Source organism: Alosa alosa, chromosome 19, assembly GCF_017589495.1.
Source record: "Alosa alosa isolate M-15738 ecotype Scorff River chromosome 19, AALO_Geno_1.1, whole genome shotgun sequence".
NCBI lineage: Eukaryota > Metazoa > Chordata > Actinopteri > Clupeiformes > Clupeidae > Alosa > Alosa alosa.
The window spans coordinates 29,296,346-29,310,871 of NC_063207.1; the positions used below are offsets into that span (position 1 = coordinate 29,296,346).

Below are 14,526 nucleotides of genomic sequence, written 5' to 3' on the forward strand. Positions count from 1 at the left end.
GTGGCTTTAGTATTTTCCTTGTTGCATAACTAAGTCAAATACTATGATACACTGTGTAAATATGTCAAACAAGCCATATGTCATGTCATTCTGTTCCTTGTATTGATTTTTGTAGTATTATTAAATTGTAGTATTGTAGTACTATTTTGTAGTATTGTTATATCTATGTACAGTTTTGCCTCATGAGGTGATCTATGTTTTTCAAAGAGTGGTAGTTGTACTGTTTATTAATGGTGCCTGTGATGAGGAGTTTCTACAGACAGAAAACAATTAAGTGAAACATTGCAGACCTATATTCCACACATCACAATGGCAGCAGCCCCGCGATTTGCATGGCCGCATTCCTTAGGACTAGTTTATATATGGCAATTTTATGTGTCTAAATCGCATACCCCAACCTACTTCACAATAGGTAGTTTAGTTTTATTGTTTGCTGTGGTTTCAGGCAACCACATGACAGCGTTTGGTTGATATTGTATTTTGTTCCAAGTAGTATTGAATCACGTCTTGATACTCCCTGGAATGTTATTATTTTTGGTAATTTATCAAGTTGCTTGCCTGTTGCAGTGACTAAGGACTCTGACAAAGACAAACGACTTAAACAAACATCCACCACTAACTCTGAATCAAGATGCTGTAAACATTAGTAATCATATGTGTTTATTTTCGTAATACATTGATTATGGGTTCAAAAGGCATTGAACTAATATCTCAAAGCAGCTCACTTGTGCTGCAAACACAATACACAATATATGGTAAACACAATTCAATACTTCATCACAAATCACTAGTGATAAATGACTTTTATTATATTAATAACCCAGTAAATATTATGTTTAGCTGTACAAGAGGCAAACATTCAGAGATAGTTGCTGTACATACCATACTATGAATTTGCTGTTTGCCAGTTACTGTAGTCTGAAAGTGGATTTTATGCCATCTTAATTTGTTCCCCTCTGAGCTTGGCACAGATCCTGTAGTCGAGTGGCTTTAGAGTTAACCCATATGAGCAGTTTAAACTCAGCTCCTGCATTGGGTCGCTCTCAAAAGTGAACTGGTGCAGGAGAATCGCTGTAAACAAGAAGACCTCCACCTTGGCGATCTGATCTCCAATGCACCGTCTCTTGCCCGCTGAGAAGATCATAACGCTGCTGGTGAGGTCTTTGTCAAGGCTTCTGTCCTCGTTCAAGAACCGTGAGGGGTCAAAAATGTGGGGGTCCTTCCACTTCTGGGGGTCGTGATTGACGGACCACTGGTTGATGAACACAACAGTGTCCTTGGGGATGTGGAGGCCCTCGAAGGTGACGTCGGCGGTGGTGGAGTGGGGGATGGTGAGGGGCACGAAGCTGGTGTAGCGCATGGTCTCGTACATGAAGGCGTCCAGGCACGCCAGGCTGCTCTTGTCCTCGATGGAGGGCAGCCGGTCGCGGCCGACCACCCTGTCGATGCTGTCCTGGAGCTTCGCCTGGATGTCCGGGTATTTGGCGAGGAGAAGGAGACTCCAATGGAGGCAGGTCGAGACAGTGTCCAGCCCTGCACCGATGAAATCCGAAACTGTGCTCTCAGTGTGAGCCTGAGTGAGACCGATATGGTCTTCTTGCATGTCAATCACCTCCATGATGGCGTCGCACATGTCTCTGGTCACCCTGGGGCTGTAGGTCTCCCGATGGTGCACCACCTTGTCCCTGATGAAGGAGAAGAACTCCTTGTTGAGGTCCTTGAAGCTTTGGAAGATACTGCGCACTGGGTTGGGGAAGGACTGCAGCCAGGGCATGACGTCCACCAGGCTCCCGGCGCCCACCGTCTCCCCGAACTTGTCCACCTGGCTGAGCAGGGTCCTGAACTCTTGGTCGTCATGCCCGTAGCGCTTCCCAAAGCAGAGGGCGCAGATGACATTGGCAGCGGCCACTGTGAGTGGGTGGCCAGGGTTGAAGCACCGCCCGTCGTCACTGAGCTCTGAGAAGGACTTCACCAGGTCCAAAGCCTCAGCCACAATGTGCTGCTCGAAGGCTTTTTTTGTTTCACTGTTTGCCGAAGAGAATGCCCGGATGGTGGACTGGGCGATCTTGCGGTGCGTCTTCCACTGTTTGCTGTAGTTGCTGAAAGTCATACTGTTGCCGCCCGACACAAATTGAAAAGATAGAAAGTTTGGTCGGCCCGCAAACTCGGCGCCATGCTGGAGCAGAGCCTTCCTGATGGCAGTGTGGCCATTCAGAACCACTATGTCGCTAGACCCAAGCCGGATCTGGTAGACGTTGCCGTACTTCTTTGCCAGCTTGGAGAAGGTGATGTGGGGCATCTGGCCCAGCTGCATGGCATTGCCCACCACTGGCCAGGCGAACGGTCCTGGCAGCCTCCTCTTGAGTCTCAGGTTGCGTACCCACAGGCAAGCCTCCAGGCAGAAGAGGAACACAAAGGAAGCGATGAGAGCCGGCTGTACCTGCCCACTCCATTCCCTGATGATGCTGCTGCTGCTGCCTTTCACGCCATAATCTGGATCCAGCAGTGCCATGGCGATACAATTACAAGACCCTTACTGCTGAAAGCTTACCTTTTCAGGCTAAAATCAGTCACCAATCAGAAAGTATCCTTCTTGTTCCGCTAACAGTGGAACCACCAGCAGTAGCGATTAAAAAACAACTGTCTCAACCGCATCAGCCTCAGCCTCAGCCGCAGATTGATATCTCCAAATCCCAAAAAATAGCTGGGAAAACTGGCCAGATAGTCCAAGTGAATAGACAAAGTTTCTCAGTAACACCCCCCAGCAAACACATACTCCCTCTCTCTCTCTCTCTCTCTCTCTCTCTCTCTGTCCCTCTTTCTCTCACACCTCACTCCCTTGCCTTGGCTTGAGGTTTAGGCAGATGAGGGTGAGTGGTTTGCAGTGGAGCGGTGTCTGTCCACAGATGACCAAATTAGAGGAATGTAGATCTCGGCCTTGACACTCTCCCTTATATATCTTGGCTGTGGGAGTGGTCAAGCGCTCAGGTTTTCTTAGCATCTTGCTCTCTCGCTCTCTCTCTTTCACTCTCTTTCTGTATCTCTCTATCTCTCGCTCTTTCTTTCGCTCTCTCCTTCTCTCCTCCCATTGTGGCTATGGTAAGGATAAGGGTAAGGGCTCCCATCTCTCTCTCTCTCTCTTTCTCTCTCTCTCTCTCTCTCTCTCTCTCTCTCTCTTTCTCTCTGTCTCTCACACTTTCTTGTTGTATCCACCTCTCCCTCTTTCTTCACTACTCCCTGTTCTTTTTGCTCTCTGTCCTGTCAGTGTGGCTGGCGGTGGTGATGGCCCCAGGGCCCCTAAAGCTGTCCCTGGCCGGAGAGCAGAGCAGAGGTGGGAAGTGGAGGAGAAGTCATGCTGGCGAAGCCAAGTCAGGGGGTGAAGCATAGGAAGTCTTGCTCAGTTTTGGGAACGGAACTCACTGCTAGCTCTCAGCCTGGCTCAGTTTCTTGTCATAACGAAGACATTGTGTGTCCAAACAGAACTCAGTGGGCCTTTGGGGAGACTTTGGAAATGTGAAGTGCCCCTGTTTTAAAAAGTCTCATGTGTGGAGATTTGAATTTGGAAAGAGTTCACGTGTAAATGTTTCACTTTATCATTTTGGCCCCTCATGACAAATGTGTGCTGTGTCCCGTGAAATTTCACCTAAGATATCCAGACCCAATCTGTTTACTCGTTGATATGTGACATCTAATGTTACAGGTGGTCTGGATTACAGGTAGAGGATTAAAGGAACATTGTGCCTGCACATACTATTCAGTGCTCTGCACCATTACTGACTATTTTAGTGTGCAGGGCCTATTTTAGATCACGTCTAAATCTGGCTTTGTTTACAATCAGATATGCAGCAATAAACAATGCTGTGCTGCTAATGGTGCAGCTTAAAAACAAATACACTTAAGTGTAATGTGCTCTATACTATTGTTTGTGTGATGCTTATGCTGTATAACTTATATATAAACTTAATGACATAATTTGGCTTTGTATTGTGGCTTCACTAAAATTGCTTTGGAAGGTAATGAAAGATGTGTTTTACAGATAAACATTTTAGAGTGCTATGCTTGACAAAATACAAAAGAGCAGACAGACAGTGAAGAGTCTAATTACAGTATGCTGGCTTGCAAGACTCAAAGAGCTTAAGTGATACAGAAATGCCACATCACAGCACACACAAAGCAGGAGTGCTGGCCAAAGTGACTGAACACAGCTAAATTGTTGTGTTTATGGATACATAAGTTGTCAGGCTTTCTACAGGAATTCATGGAGCAGTTAACTATTTGTGAGGGTTTTGGGTTTTTTTATGATTGTTTGCAGTGTTGTGTAAGTTATGCACTGTTCCACTAAACTGCACTTGAAAGTCCATTCAAATTTGGTTGAAATGATACAGGTTAAAGATTTATTTGACAGGTATGTTTCTCCTCTTGGGCTAATTCACTTCACATATCCTAATAAGAAAGAGAGAGAAAGAGAGAGAAAGAGAGAGAGAGAGAGAGAGAGAGAGCACACAAATCTCTTGCATCTTCAAGTAGTTTGAAAACACCATTTTATTCACTCCAGATCTACGTAGCTTATTTTCAAATAGTAAACAATAAACAAACAAACAAACAAACCAATAACATCATTAAGATCCTCTTTTGTGGTCACTGCTTGCCTTGGACATTCAATAAGTGGTTGTGTTTATTGGCTTCACACACAAGTTTATAAATTCCTGAATGCATGCATTTCAGCACAGGTGAAATGACTTTCAGATAGCTTGCAAAGCCCCATGGGTGTAAACAAAAGCAAAAGCACATTTGTGAAAACATGTGTAAGTCATGTCTTGACATTTCCTGGGAAGGTTTTTCTCCTTCTCATCTTTTGCGAGTTGAGCTTAGGCTGTGGTTGGAAGTGAGAACTGTTTGGATAAGAAACAGGGGGGCTATAGATTTGGTGTTTGAGCTCTCTCTCTCCATTTCTCCCTCCTTGTCTCTCTTTCTCTCACTGTCCCCCCTCTCTTTTCTATAGTCTTTCTCCACAGAATGTAGTTTATTCATAACTGGCTATTGAATGAGTCGGCTCACTTTTGAAGGCACAGTGCTTTCTCAGCTGAAAAGGTCCACAAGTCAAGACATTGTCTCCTGGTTTGCTCCTCAGACTCCCATTACTTCCTATCAATCAAATCTGACTTAATGTCCTAAGAGATACCATCATAAATGAATGACCCATAAAGCTTTCCCTACACGAGGAAAGCAACTTTCTGTGGTTTGACATGTGCTCTTGAGTGTACAGTAGACAAAAAAAATGTTTAAAGTACATTTTCAATACCTGACATATAATCCATTACAAATACTGAATAGACATAGACCTCTCACATGAAGTATAAATGTATTTTAAATGACTTGCTCTCTATGAGTGAACTTAAAAAAGTCTCTTTGCAACATGTACAGTGTACCCTCAGGTGTAGCCTAACAACTTTCACAAACACCTGCTTGCAAGATAAAGCATGTTTATATTTATCTTTTTTTATGTATTTCACACTTCATAAAAGTCCTGCAAATATTTTAGATGCATGCAGGAGGGTGAATAAGCACAATGATTTATATTGTAGAGAATCACCATATACTGAAATTCATCGGAGTTCCTTTGATAGTACCCTACAATGTTGGGCATCCACATCTTACTCATGCTTGAGATTTTTAATCTACCTGACTTGATATGTCATGTTACTAAGCTTAACATAAAACTATATTTAAAAACACATGACCTCATATTTCACAATACAATCATATATAAACTGTGATATGATATTTAACATCTTTAAATACGAAACAGCATTCAGTGCAGATTTGCTAATACTCACTGTTAAAGGATTTGCAACAAGAGCAACTTAAAAGTTTTGAGGTCCTTTCTGGCCTGAAGCCTTTTGAGCTACATTGCTTTTAGCAGCAGTCTTTTTTTTCATGCCGGCGACACCAAGCCAAGCAGCTTGCCTCTGAGTTTGGCTGTGATTGTGAACTGGAGGGGCTTCAGAGTAAGACCGTAAGAGCAGTCCATGGTGAGGGCTTGTGCAGGGTTGCGTTCAAACGTGCACTGGTGCAGCAAGATGGCCGAAAATAAAAAGACCTCCACCTTGGCGATCTGGTCTCCGATGCACCTCCTCTTGCCCGTGGAGAAGATCATGACACTGCCGGTCAGGTCCCTATCCAAGTTGCCGTCCGCGTCCAGGAAGCGTGACGGGTTGAACACATGGGGGTCCTTCCACTTCTGGGGGTCGTGATTGACGGACCACTGGTTGATGAACACAACAGTGTCCTTGGGGATGTGGAGGCCCTCGAAGGTGACATCGGTGGTGGTGGAGTGGGGGATGGTGAGGGGCACGAAGCTGGTATAGCGCATGGTCTCGTACATGAAGGCGTCCAGGCACGCCAGGCTGCTCTTGTCCTCGATGGAGGGCAGCCGGTCGCGGCCGACCACTTTATCAATCTGTTCCTGCAGCTTAGTTTGGTGGTGCGGGTATTTGACTAACAGCAGCACTATCCAGTTCAAAGCAGTTGATACAGTATCCTGCCCAGCACCTACAAGATCTGTCACTGTGCCTTCAACATAGTCTTTAGTCAGTGTGCTGTCTTTCCCATGCTCTATGATATTGATGATGGCATCACTTATGTCCCTTGTCACCTCAGGGTTGAAGGTGTTCCTGTGCTGTATGACCTTGCTTTTCACGTAGGCAAAGAACTCCTCATTGATGTTTTTGAAGTTCTGGTAGACGCTGCGCACTGGGTTGGGGAAGAACTGCAGCCAGGGCATGACGTCCACCAGGCTCCCGGCGCCCACTGTCTCCCCGAACTTCTCCACCCTGCTGAGCAGGGTCCTGAACTCTGGGTCGTCGTGCCCGTAGCGCTTGCCGAAGCAGAGAGCGCAAATGATGTTGGCAGCCGCCACGGTGAACTCGTGTGACGGGTTAAAGTAGCGTCCATCTCTGCTGAGGCGGAGGAAGCTCTGGACTAGCTCCATGGCCTCACCGGCCACGTGCTGCTCGAAAGCTTTCTTGGTCTGGCTGTTGGCCGAGGAGAAGGCTCGCAGCGTGGAGTGGGACACTTTGCGATGCATCTTCCACTGCTTGCTGTAGCTGCTGAACACCATGCTCTTGCCGCCGGAGATCGTCTGGAAGGAGGCGAAGTTTGGTCTTCCAGCAAACTCAGTGCTGTGCTGGATGAGTGCCTGGCGGATGGCATAGTCGCCGTTCAGCACCACAATATCATTGCAGCCCAGCCGGATCTGGTAGACGTTGCCGTACTTCTTTGCCAGCTTGGAGAAGGTGATGTGGGGCATCTGGCCCAGCTGCATGGCATTGCCCACCACTGGCCAGGCGAACGGTCCTGGCAGCCTCCTCTTGAGTCTCAGGTTGCGTACCCACAGGCAAGCCTCCAGGCAGAAGAGGAACACAAAGGAAGCGATGAGAGCCGGCTGTACCTGCCCACTCCATTCCCTGATGATGCTGCTGCTGCTGCCTTTCACGCCATAATCTGGATCCAGCAGTGCCATGGTGCTCGTGTAGTAAAGGTCTTGTAAGTGGTTGAAAGTGTGGCAAATGCTCCTCTTCTTTGTGATAAAACAATGTTTACAGAGAAAAACGTTTTTTAGAAATCTGAAACAAAGACCATGAGCTTGGATTGTAATTAAGGTTCAAATGTTAACCACCAAGCAGAAAAATCCATTTTGTTAAATAAAAAAATCCCTTGTTTGTGTTTTGTCTTAGTCTGTTAGAATTTTAAACGGATTTCCATTGGTCAGTTGTCATTACATTACAGTAATATAAATATACACGGAAGCAAAACTAAACACTTTTTTAAGCTTTCTCTCTTACTGTCACTAACGCAGACGCACTTTTCTGTGCCTGGTGTGTTTTGCCACCCTCTGTTATATATGTTAGCTGCGCAGGGGGGACGGGCTCGGTATTATTCTCATACTCCTCCCATTGTGGTAGACCTTGAGACCTCATTACACTATCTGTTAGAGCCTCTGCGTCTTCAGCGCGCACCGAAAGCGAGCGGCAGCGCAACACCTGAAGTAATATTGAGAGACTGATAGACTAAAGCCCCTGTGCGATCCTCACTGGAGAGGCAGACGTGGACAGCTGAAAACATCGGAAATCGGGCTACTTTGAGAAGTTTTTGTCATTGCGTAAATCAGTTGATGTGCGTATTACGCGGAGAATTTGGGCATGTTTAGGAAAGGATAATTCTTGAGGTCTGTTTCACAGGTTTGGTTTATTTACGGTGTATGACCAACATATTGTCAACTTATTGTGTTAACAAATCTTATTGTCTATGCGCTATTCGATTTGTCTACATAAAGTTAACAATGTTTAAACATTACAGCGCATTGCGTAATCACTTCAAGCGACGGTGCCTTTCTATTCATTCGTTGTAACCGGCAAATAGTTAAAAACGTAATGCTGTAAGTCAAATGACTGAACTAATTGTCATAATTTGCAATGAATGTGTTAAAGACATTCAAGCAGTAGCCAAGTGAAATCTATTGAATACATATGTATCGCATTGGGAAGTCATTTTTTTCTACCCACAGAGGAATGCTCCATGCAGAGAAGAAAAGCTCAGTGCTGTCGAAGTGTTCAATAGTTCAATAGAATACAAGCATATCAACTAAGCTGAACTCTGACAGCAAAAGTCCCAGAAATATTTGTTTTTCTATGTAGTTGAAACTCTGTTATTTAGATAATGACTGTTTTAGGGATCACAAAACACCACCATCAACACAGTTATTTTCCTGACACTTCATATTTGAATACATACAACAACAGCAACAGAAACTACTTTTACCAATACTACTAAAAAATATATATATTTAATGTCTCAGTCCTCCATCCCTTAGCTTAGCGATATTGTAGTGGTTTGTTCTTCTGCTAAATTTGCAACTAAACTTCCACTATTTGTAACAAATAATCCCTCAACTACACCCTTACCACATACCATTTTTTACACCTTTTTAATATTTGAATTTTTACCTTCATATTCTCATATTCATATCCTCTATTCATCAAAATAAAGTAACACAACAAGTTTCACATTCTCAGTATTACTTACATGTTCTGAGTAAGGGATCTAAAAATCCCAGAGAAGGCCATCTCTATTTGCAGAATTGTGTGAGAGTGTTTTTCGGAATGTGCAAAAAATGTCTTGAGCTTTGAGTATTTTTGTTTACACGTTGACTGTGATTGTGGCTCTGGGCTCATTGCGCTGTTTTGAATGGAATGGTTAACATTTCAACCCTTTTCCTGCTACGAGAAAAAGTCACACACAGCATACAGCAAACATTGCATGAGAAATCCATTAAAAATGCATGTGTGCATTCTCAGCGAGTCTCTCTCTCTCTCTTTCATTCTCTCTCTCTCTCACACATACACACACTTGCACACACACACACAAACACAAAAAGGGCATGAGAAGGAGTGTGATATCGCATGTGAAAGTGTGCCATCTTCCCTGGGAAAGGGCTGCTTTACATAATTTCACAGGTCAGCCCAGGTCCCCCCCCCCCCCTCCAGCTGGCTGTCCTCCCTGCCTCTTACAGGCCTGCGGGGCCAGCCAGCTCTCCAGAGACGGGCGATATCATCATCCCAGCGCTGGGGTGATACTGGACCGAGTGGTGATTGAGCAAGCACGAGGAGTTGTTGCATGTTTAGTCTGTGGCTCGTCACAGTTACAGGGCCTTACAACTACAATTATCCTGGAATGCTTTCTCAAACAACTGTGTTGGACTCCTACTGCCCCACACTGTCCCAAACAGCCACTGTCTGTCAGATCTTCTGAACGTCCAAGCCTCTTGTGTGGGGAGGAAACAGCGTCGCAAGGATCTCTTGTACTTCCCTCCTGTTTGTCACTGTGTACAACTGGGGCCAAAGATGGGCCAGCAATCTTGGCACGAACGCAATAGAGTCAGGTTTACTGCTGGAGGAAACAGCCGCTCTATTGATTCGATTAACCTTTTTGGTCCGAAGATTAATTCTGGTTCCTCGGGCGGTCGTTTGTCCAGCTCAGTGCCAGAAAATAATTTTGTGCTTCTTGTGTACCCTCCCCTCCTCTGCAGCAGGAGAGTTTCTTTTTGCAGTGGGGTAATGAACCTAATTGAAACACTCTAAAACATTTCTGAAGTACACCAGTGAGCTCCGAGCACAGAGATCGCTCTAAGAATCTTGCACAGTCCCTCGTTATTGTAGTTTAGAGAGAAAGTGTATCCATGTCTCTCTGTGTGTCACCGTGTGTGTGTGTGTGTGTGTGTGTGTAGGTTCCCTATTTCAGTGTGTCAGTTGCTGGGGGTCTCCACAGTTCAACATTTATTCCTGTGGGAAAAAAGAATCCTTTTGATCACAAAGCACATCAGAAGATCAAGTCAGAAATCCTCAGAGAACGTCTGATCAGTGGTTTTGGTTTTAAGTACTCACTTTTGAGTTTATCTGCTGACCAGCTGTACAGTGCACACTAGGCTACTGTGTGGCATCTCACCACCTGGAAGGTCTATCTCCTGCTGACCACAAGAAAAGCTTAAAAGACCTCCCTGCTAAGGAACAGATATTTCTTATCTTGAAAAGGACATTGAGTACTAACCAGAAGGTGTGTGTGTGTGTGTGTGTGTGTGTGTGTGTGTGTGTGTGTGTGTGTGTGTGTGTGTGTGTGTGTGTGTGTGTGTGTGAGGGGGGCACCAGTGTGAGTATCCCTGGGGATGTCTTGGGTTCCAAAATCACTAGAGTCGTGCTTGTTGAGAGAGAAAAGAAAAGAATGTTTATTTTCGTAGCTTTTAGTGCCTGAAACGGAATACAGGTAAAGCGCACGGCCGCCGTGGAACTGAACATGTGGCAAAAGAGATGTTAGCCATGTACCTCCCCTGTGGGTTTTTTTCTGGGAGTGTTTAATTGGTTTCTTGTCCTAATTGATTCTCAAAAATAGGAAGTTCACACAGTTCATGCTGGGGGTTGGCTTGGAGATTTGGGGAGGTGGTTGTATTCAGTATTTCATGGTCTTTAAAAAAATCCATCTGTTGGCGTATAGTATAAACCAAAGTGCTTTCCAGTCCAGGTAAACACACAGATAAACGAATAAAGGAATTACAGTTTAAAACACAAATAAAAAAATACAATATATATATATATATATATATAAAGTATGATTAAAGAAAACATTGTAAAATAATAGGAAAAGTTAGGATGGTAAAACATGTAAAAATGAACATAAAATATACAATAATAAGATGATACAAAGCTGATAACATATGCAACAAATCAGAATGTACACATACCTGTACACTTATTCATACACTATACCATTTATGTACTGTAGGCATGACATCATATATAAAACATTTTTTTTTCATTTCTACATATTTTGAGAACAAAGGACCAACCACTATTTTCATAGTCATCAATTTATTGTCAGCCCTAGATTTGCATGGGTTTCCTATTAAGAACACCAGCCCAGTTTTGAGCAACATCAGCACATACAGTACAGTAGCAGATGGACTGGTTTAGAGCTGTCATAAGAGTGGAATTTACTTGGTGACCTTTTTATTTGGTTCTTAAAATGGCTAGGAAATTATTATTTAGTGTAAAATATATGATTTATATTCTGTTTTTTTTTTTAAATATGCCATTTTTCTTAAAATTATTTTGAACTTTATGTGACAAGTTTTGGATTTCCTGCCTCCCAGCAAGAGGGAAACTTTATGTTCTCACTGTGGCCTTTGTACTGACATGGGGAATTATTTGCGAGACAACTGTTATGTGTACCAAAATAAGGGCTCTAAAAGAACCATACAAAAATGCATTGGGCTTCTTCTGTAAAGCCGGGTTTAGAGAAGTCGGCATCTCAAAGTGAAGCACATCCTTAGTGGGTTTACAGTACTTCTTACCACTCGCCTGGTGGCTGTTTTTTCCCTATAGGGAAATCCTTCACAATATGTAACCCTACTCGACATCCCACTCTCCATACACACGCATACTTACACACACACACACACACACACACACACACACACACACACACACACACACACACACACAATCACCCACCCACACACACACACACACAGCCTTTTGCGCTGCCCATCTCGGTCTAATTAGAGCCAGCTTTTGTGGTAAGGGGCTGGAGAGAGTTTTGTCTGTGTGTGTGTGTGTGTGTGTGTGTGTGTGTGTGTGTGTGTGTGTGTGTTAGGGGGTGGAACTTGCAAGTGTGTGTGTGTGTGCATATGTATGCATTTTGCGTGTGGCTGCCGTGTTTGCCTGTGATTATCCCCTATAACCTGGCTGTGAAAGGTTGGCTCTGACCCCACAGTGACTCTGCTGGAGGGTGATGGGGTGGGGTGGGGTATATGTGTGTGTGTGTGTGTGTGTGTGTGTGGGGGGTGTATTTAGTTTGGGAGGCACAGAGACAGGTCTCACGGTGGACAGAGCCCACTCGGCTCGAGAGCTAATCACTGTTTACTAGACTCATTTCCACTCCTCAGTGAGCTACTGTCACGCACGGCCCAGAGAGAGAGAGAGAGGGGGGGGATTGAGGAGAAAGGGGGAGAGGAGGGCAGAAGGAAGGGTCCAACAGGCAGTAGAGGAGGAACTGGTGAAGGAGACCTGGGAGAGGAGAAGAGCAATAGAAGAGGAAGAGGGCATGGTGGGAATGTTTGTGGAGATTAGGCACTGCAGCTGACATTGGACATCAGGACAGGGGAATTAGTTTAGGGAAAGAGTTTGGTCAACCCAACTCAGACTGACAGATCTATTAATACAACTCCAACGATCTTTAACTGAGAGACAGACAGGCTTATTAAAATGTAAAAACAGCAAACCACAGGAGTCAGAGATGACAGTTACTCTCAGTGAAACTTATCTGATGATCTTAATCCAAAAATAATGTCAATTTTCAGAAACAACAGGCTATGTGGAAAAGAAAAACTAGGCTCATTTTTAATTCACCCTCATGCTCCACAACTAGAAAAAAAGAAAAGAAAAGAAAGTTACGTCCATCTTTAACCAATAAAGGGAGAATCGAGTTATTCTCAAGCTGTGTCTGATATGAAAACAAATTAACTCAAGGTGCCTGTGGGCATGCCGACAGCAGGCACATAATTAACTGACCCATACCAGTCACTTGTTTACATTTTTTGCCAAAAGAGCCCATGACCAAGGGGCGCTCGACTGTCTGAACTTTGAATGACTCCCGTTTGCCGAAGCAGCACCGAAGCGCATGGACCTTTCTTGAGCGTAAATCCCCTGGATTAGCCAATGAGGTGGCAGAGGCCATTGCGTCTTTCCTCCCATCTCTATGGTCCAGTGTGATCGGACACCACCACCTGACATTTAAGGGAGCGTGGCTTTTAGAACTTGATATGTCCATCCATGCCCCACCACACCGTGACCTTATGTGCCCCAGGCACACTGTGTTCTTCAAGGTGTATACGTTTAAGTGGTTGATGAAAAGCACACTGAATCATGGAAGCAAGTTCAGTGAATGACAGCTACCATTTGTTTTCTGTACACAAGCACCAATTTCAAGAACACTAAATGTGGCCACTCTGAATGGATTTCCTTCTTTGTCAGAGCCTATGAGCCTTATTTTTTCCATTTGGCAAGGAGATGTGTTTATTTTTCTTCATCATGCCTCTCTATGCTGTATTGTTATTTTGATGTTGCTGCAGTAGCCTGTCTGCCCCTTGATTAGGGGCATGTGGTAGCCAAATTACCTGTAGTTACTCCACCACAAATGAACTGCAGATCCAATTTTACTATACAACCAATCACCCCCCCCCCCCACCACCACGACCACCATTGCTAGACATGTGTTTGCATGACCTGCTTCTCAAGGGACTTTCAAATAGCAAATGAAAGCTGAAGCAAAAGTTTTCTGGATAGCCTACACAGAAATGACATTTTATGTTTAACATTTTATGTTCATGTTATGTTGACGAGGGGGCATTTCTCACGCACCAGAAATGTATTAGTTATAACTTAAACTATACTTTTTGCGGCCTATTTGTGAAGCAAGAGTTATATTGACTTGTTGAATTATGATAATGCATGGCAAATTATTGTCATTCTAATTATCTTTCATTTTTTGAGGCTAAATATTTTGAGGGTAAATATTGTTTGGTATGTCTTCAGACCTTCAAACATGCCAATAATGCGCACCCTTCATCCATATGACAGAATGCATGACATTCCTCACTCAGACGCCAATACACAGAGCCATGTATTTTGCATAATTATTTGTTTCTTTTCCTGTCGGAATTTGCGTGCTATGGAGCCGACTCAGGGTGAGCTTGCGTGCCATGCAGACCTAGCGTGCGCAGATCTTGGTCACTGGGCCCCGGTCTCTCTGGGGAGCAGGGGGTGGAGATTCTGCTAAGAGATTAAAATGAGACAGGGAGAGGGAGGGAGGAAGAAAAAAGTACTCGCAGAAATGGCTTCCAGATGACCCCGATTTTCATTTTTAGTTAGCTCATCCGTAGCTGGCTGACGGGCCGGCCAGGACACACTTAATTAG

At 44.3% G+C, this 14,526-nt stretch overlaps 2 protein-coding genes across 2 annotated transcripts; both read right to left on the reverse strand.

Annotated features, from left to right (window-relative positions):
- Positions 1-647: 647 nt before the first annotated feature.
- LOC125283996 (cytochrome P450 1B1-like) lies at positions 648-2,906 on the reverse strand. Its single transcript, XM_048227649.1, has one exon. The coding sequence runs from the start codon at positions 2,510-2,512 to the stop codon at positions 932-934; it is 1,581 nt and encodes a 526-aa protein (XP_048083606.1). The 5' UTR covers positions 2,513-2,906; the 3' UTR covers positions 648-931.
- A 1,618-nt stretch (positions 2,907-4,524) lies between these two features.
- LOC125284646 (cytochrome P450 1B1-like) lies at positions 4,525-7,852 on the reverse strand. The gene has a single exon (XM_048228686.1). The coding sequence runs from the start codon at positions 7,520-7,522 to the stop codon at positions 5,936-5,938; it is 1,587 nt and encodes a 528-aa protein (XP_048084643.1). The 5' UTR covers positions 7,523-7,852; the 3' UTR covers positions 4,525-5,935.
- Positions 7,853-14,526: the final 6,674 nt, after the last annotated feature.

Bases quoted from the DNA above. Each gene is read 5' to 3' on its own strand.
- LOC125283996 (XM_048227649.1), bottom strand. From the start codon at position 2,512: ATGGCACTGCTGGATCCAGATTATGGCGTGAAAGGCAGCAGCAGCAGC.
- LOC125284646 (XM_048228686.1), bottom strand. From the start codon at position 7,522: ATGGCACTGCTGGATCCAGATTATGGCGTGAAAGGCAGCAGCAGCAGC.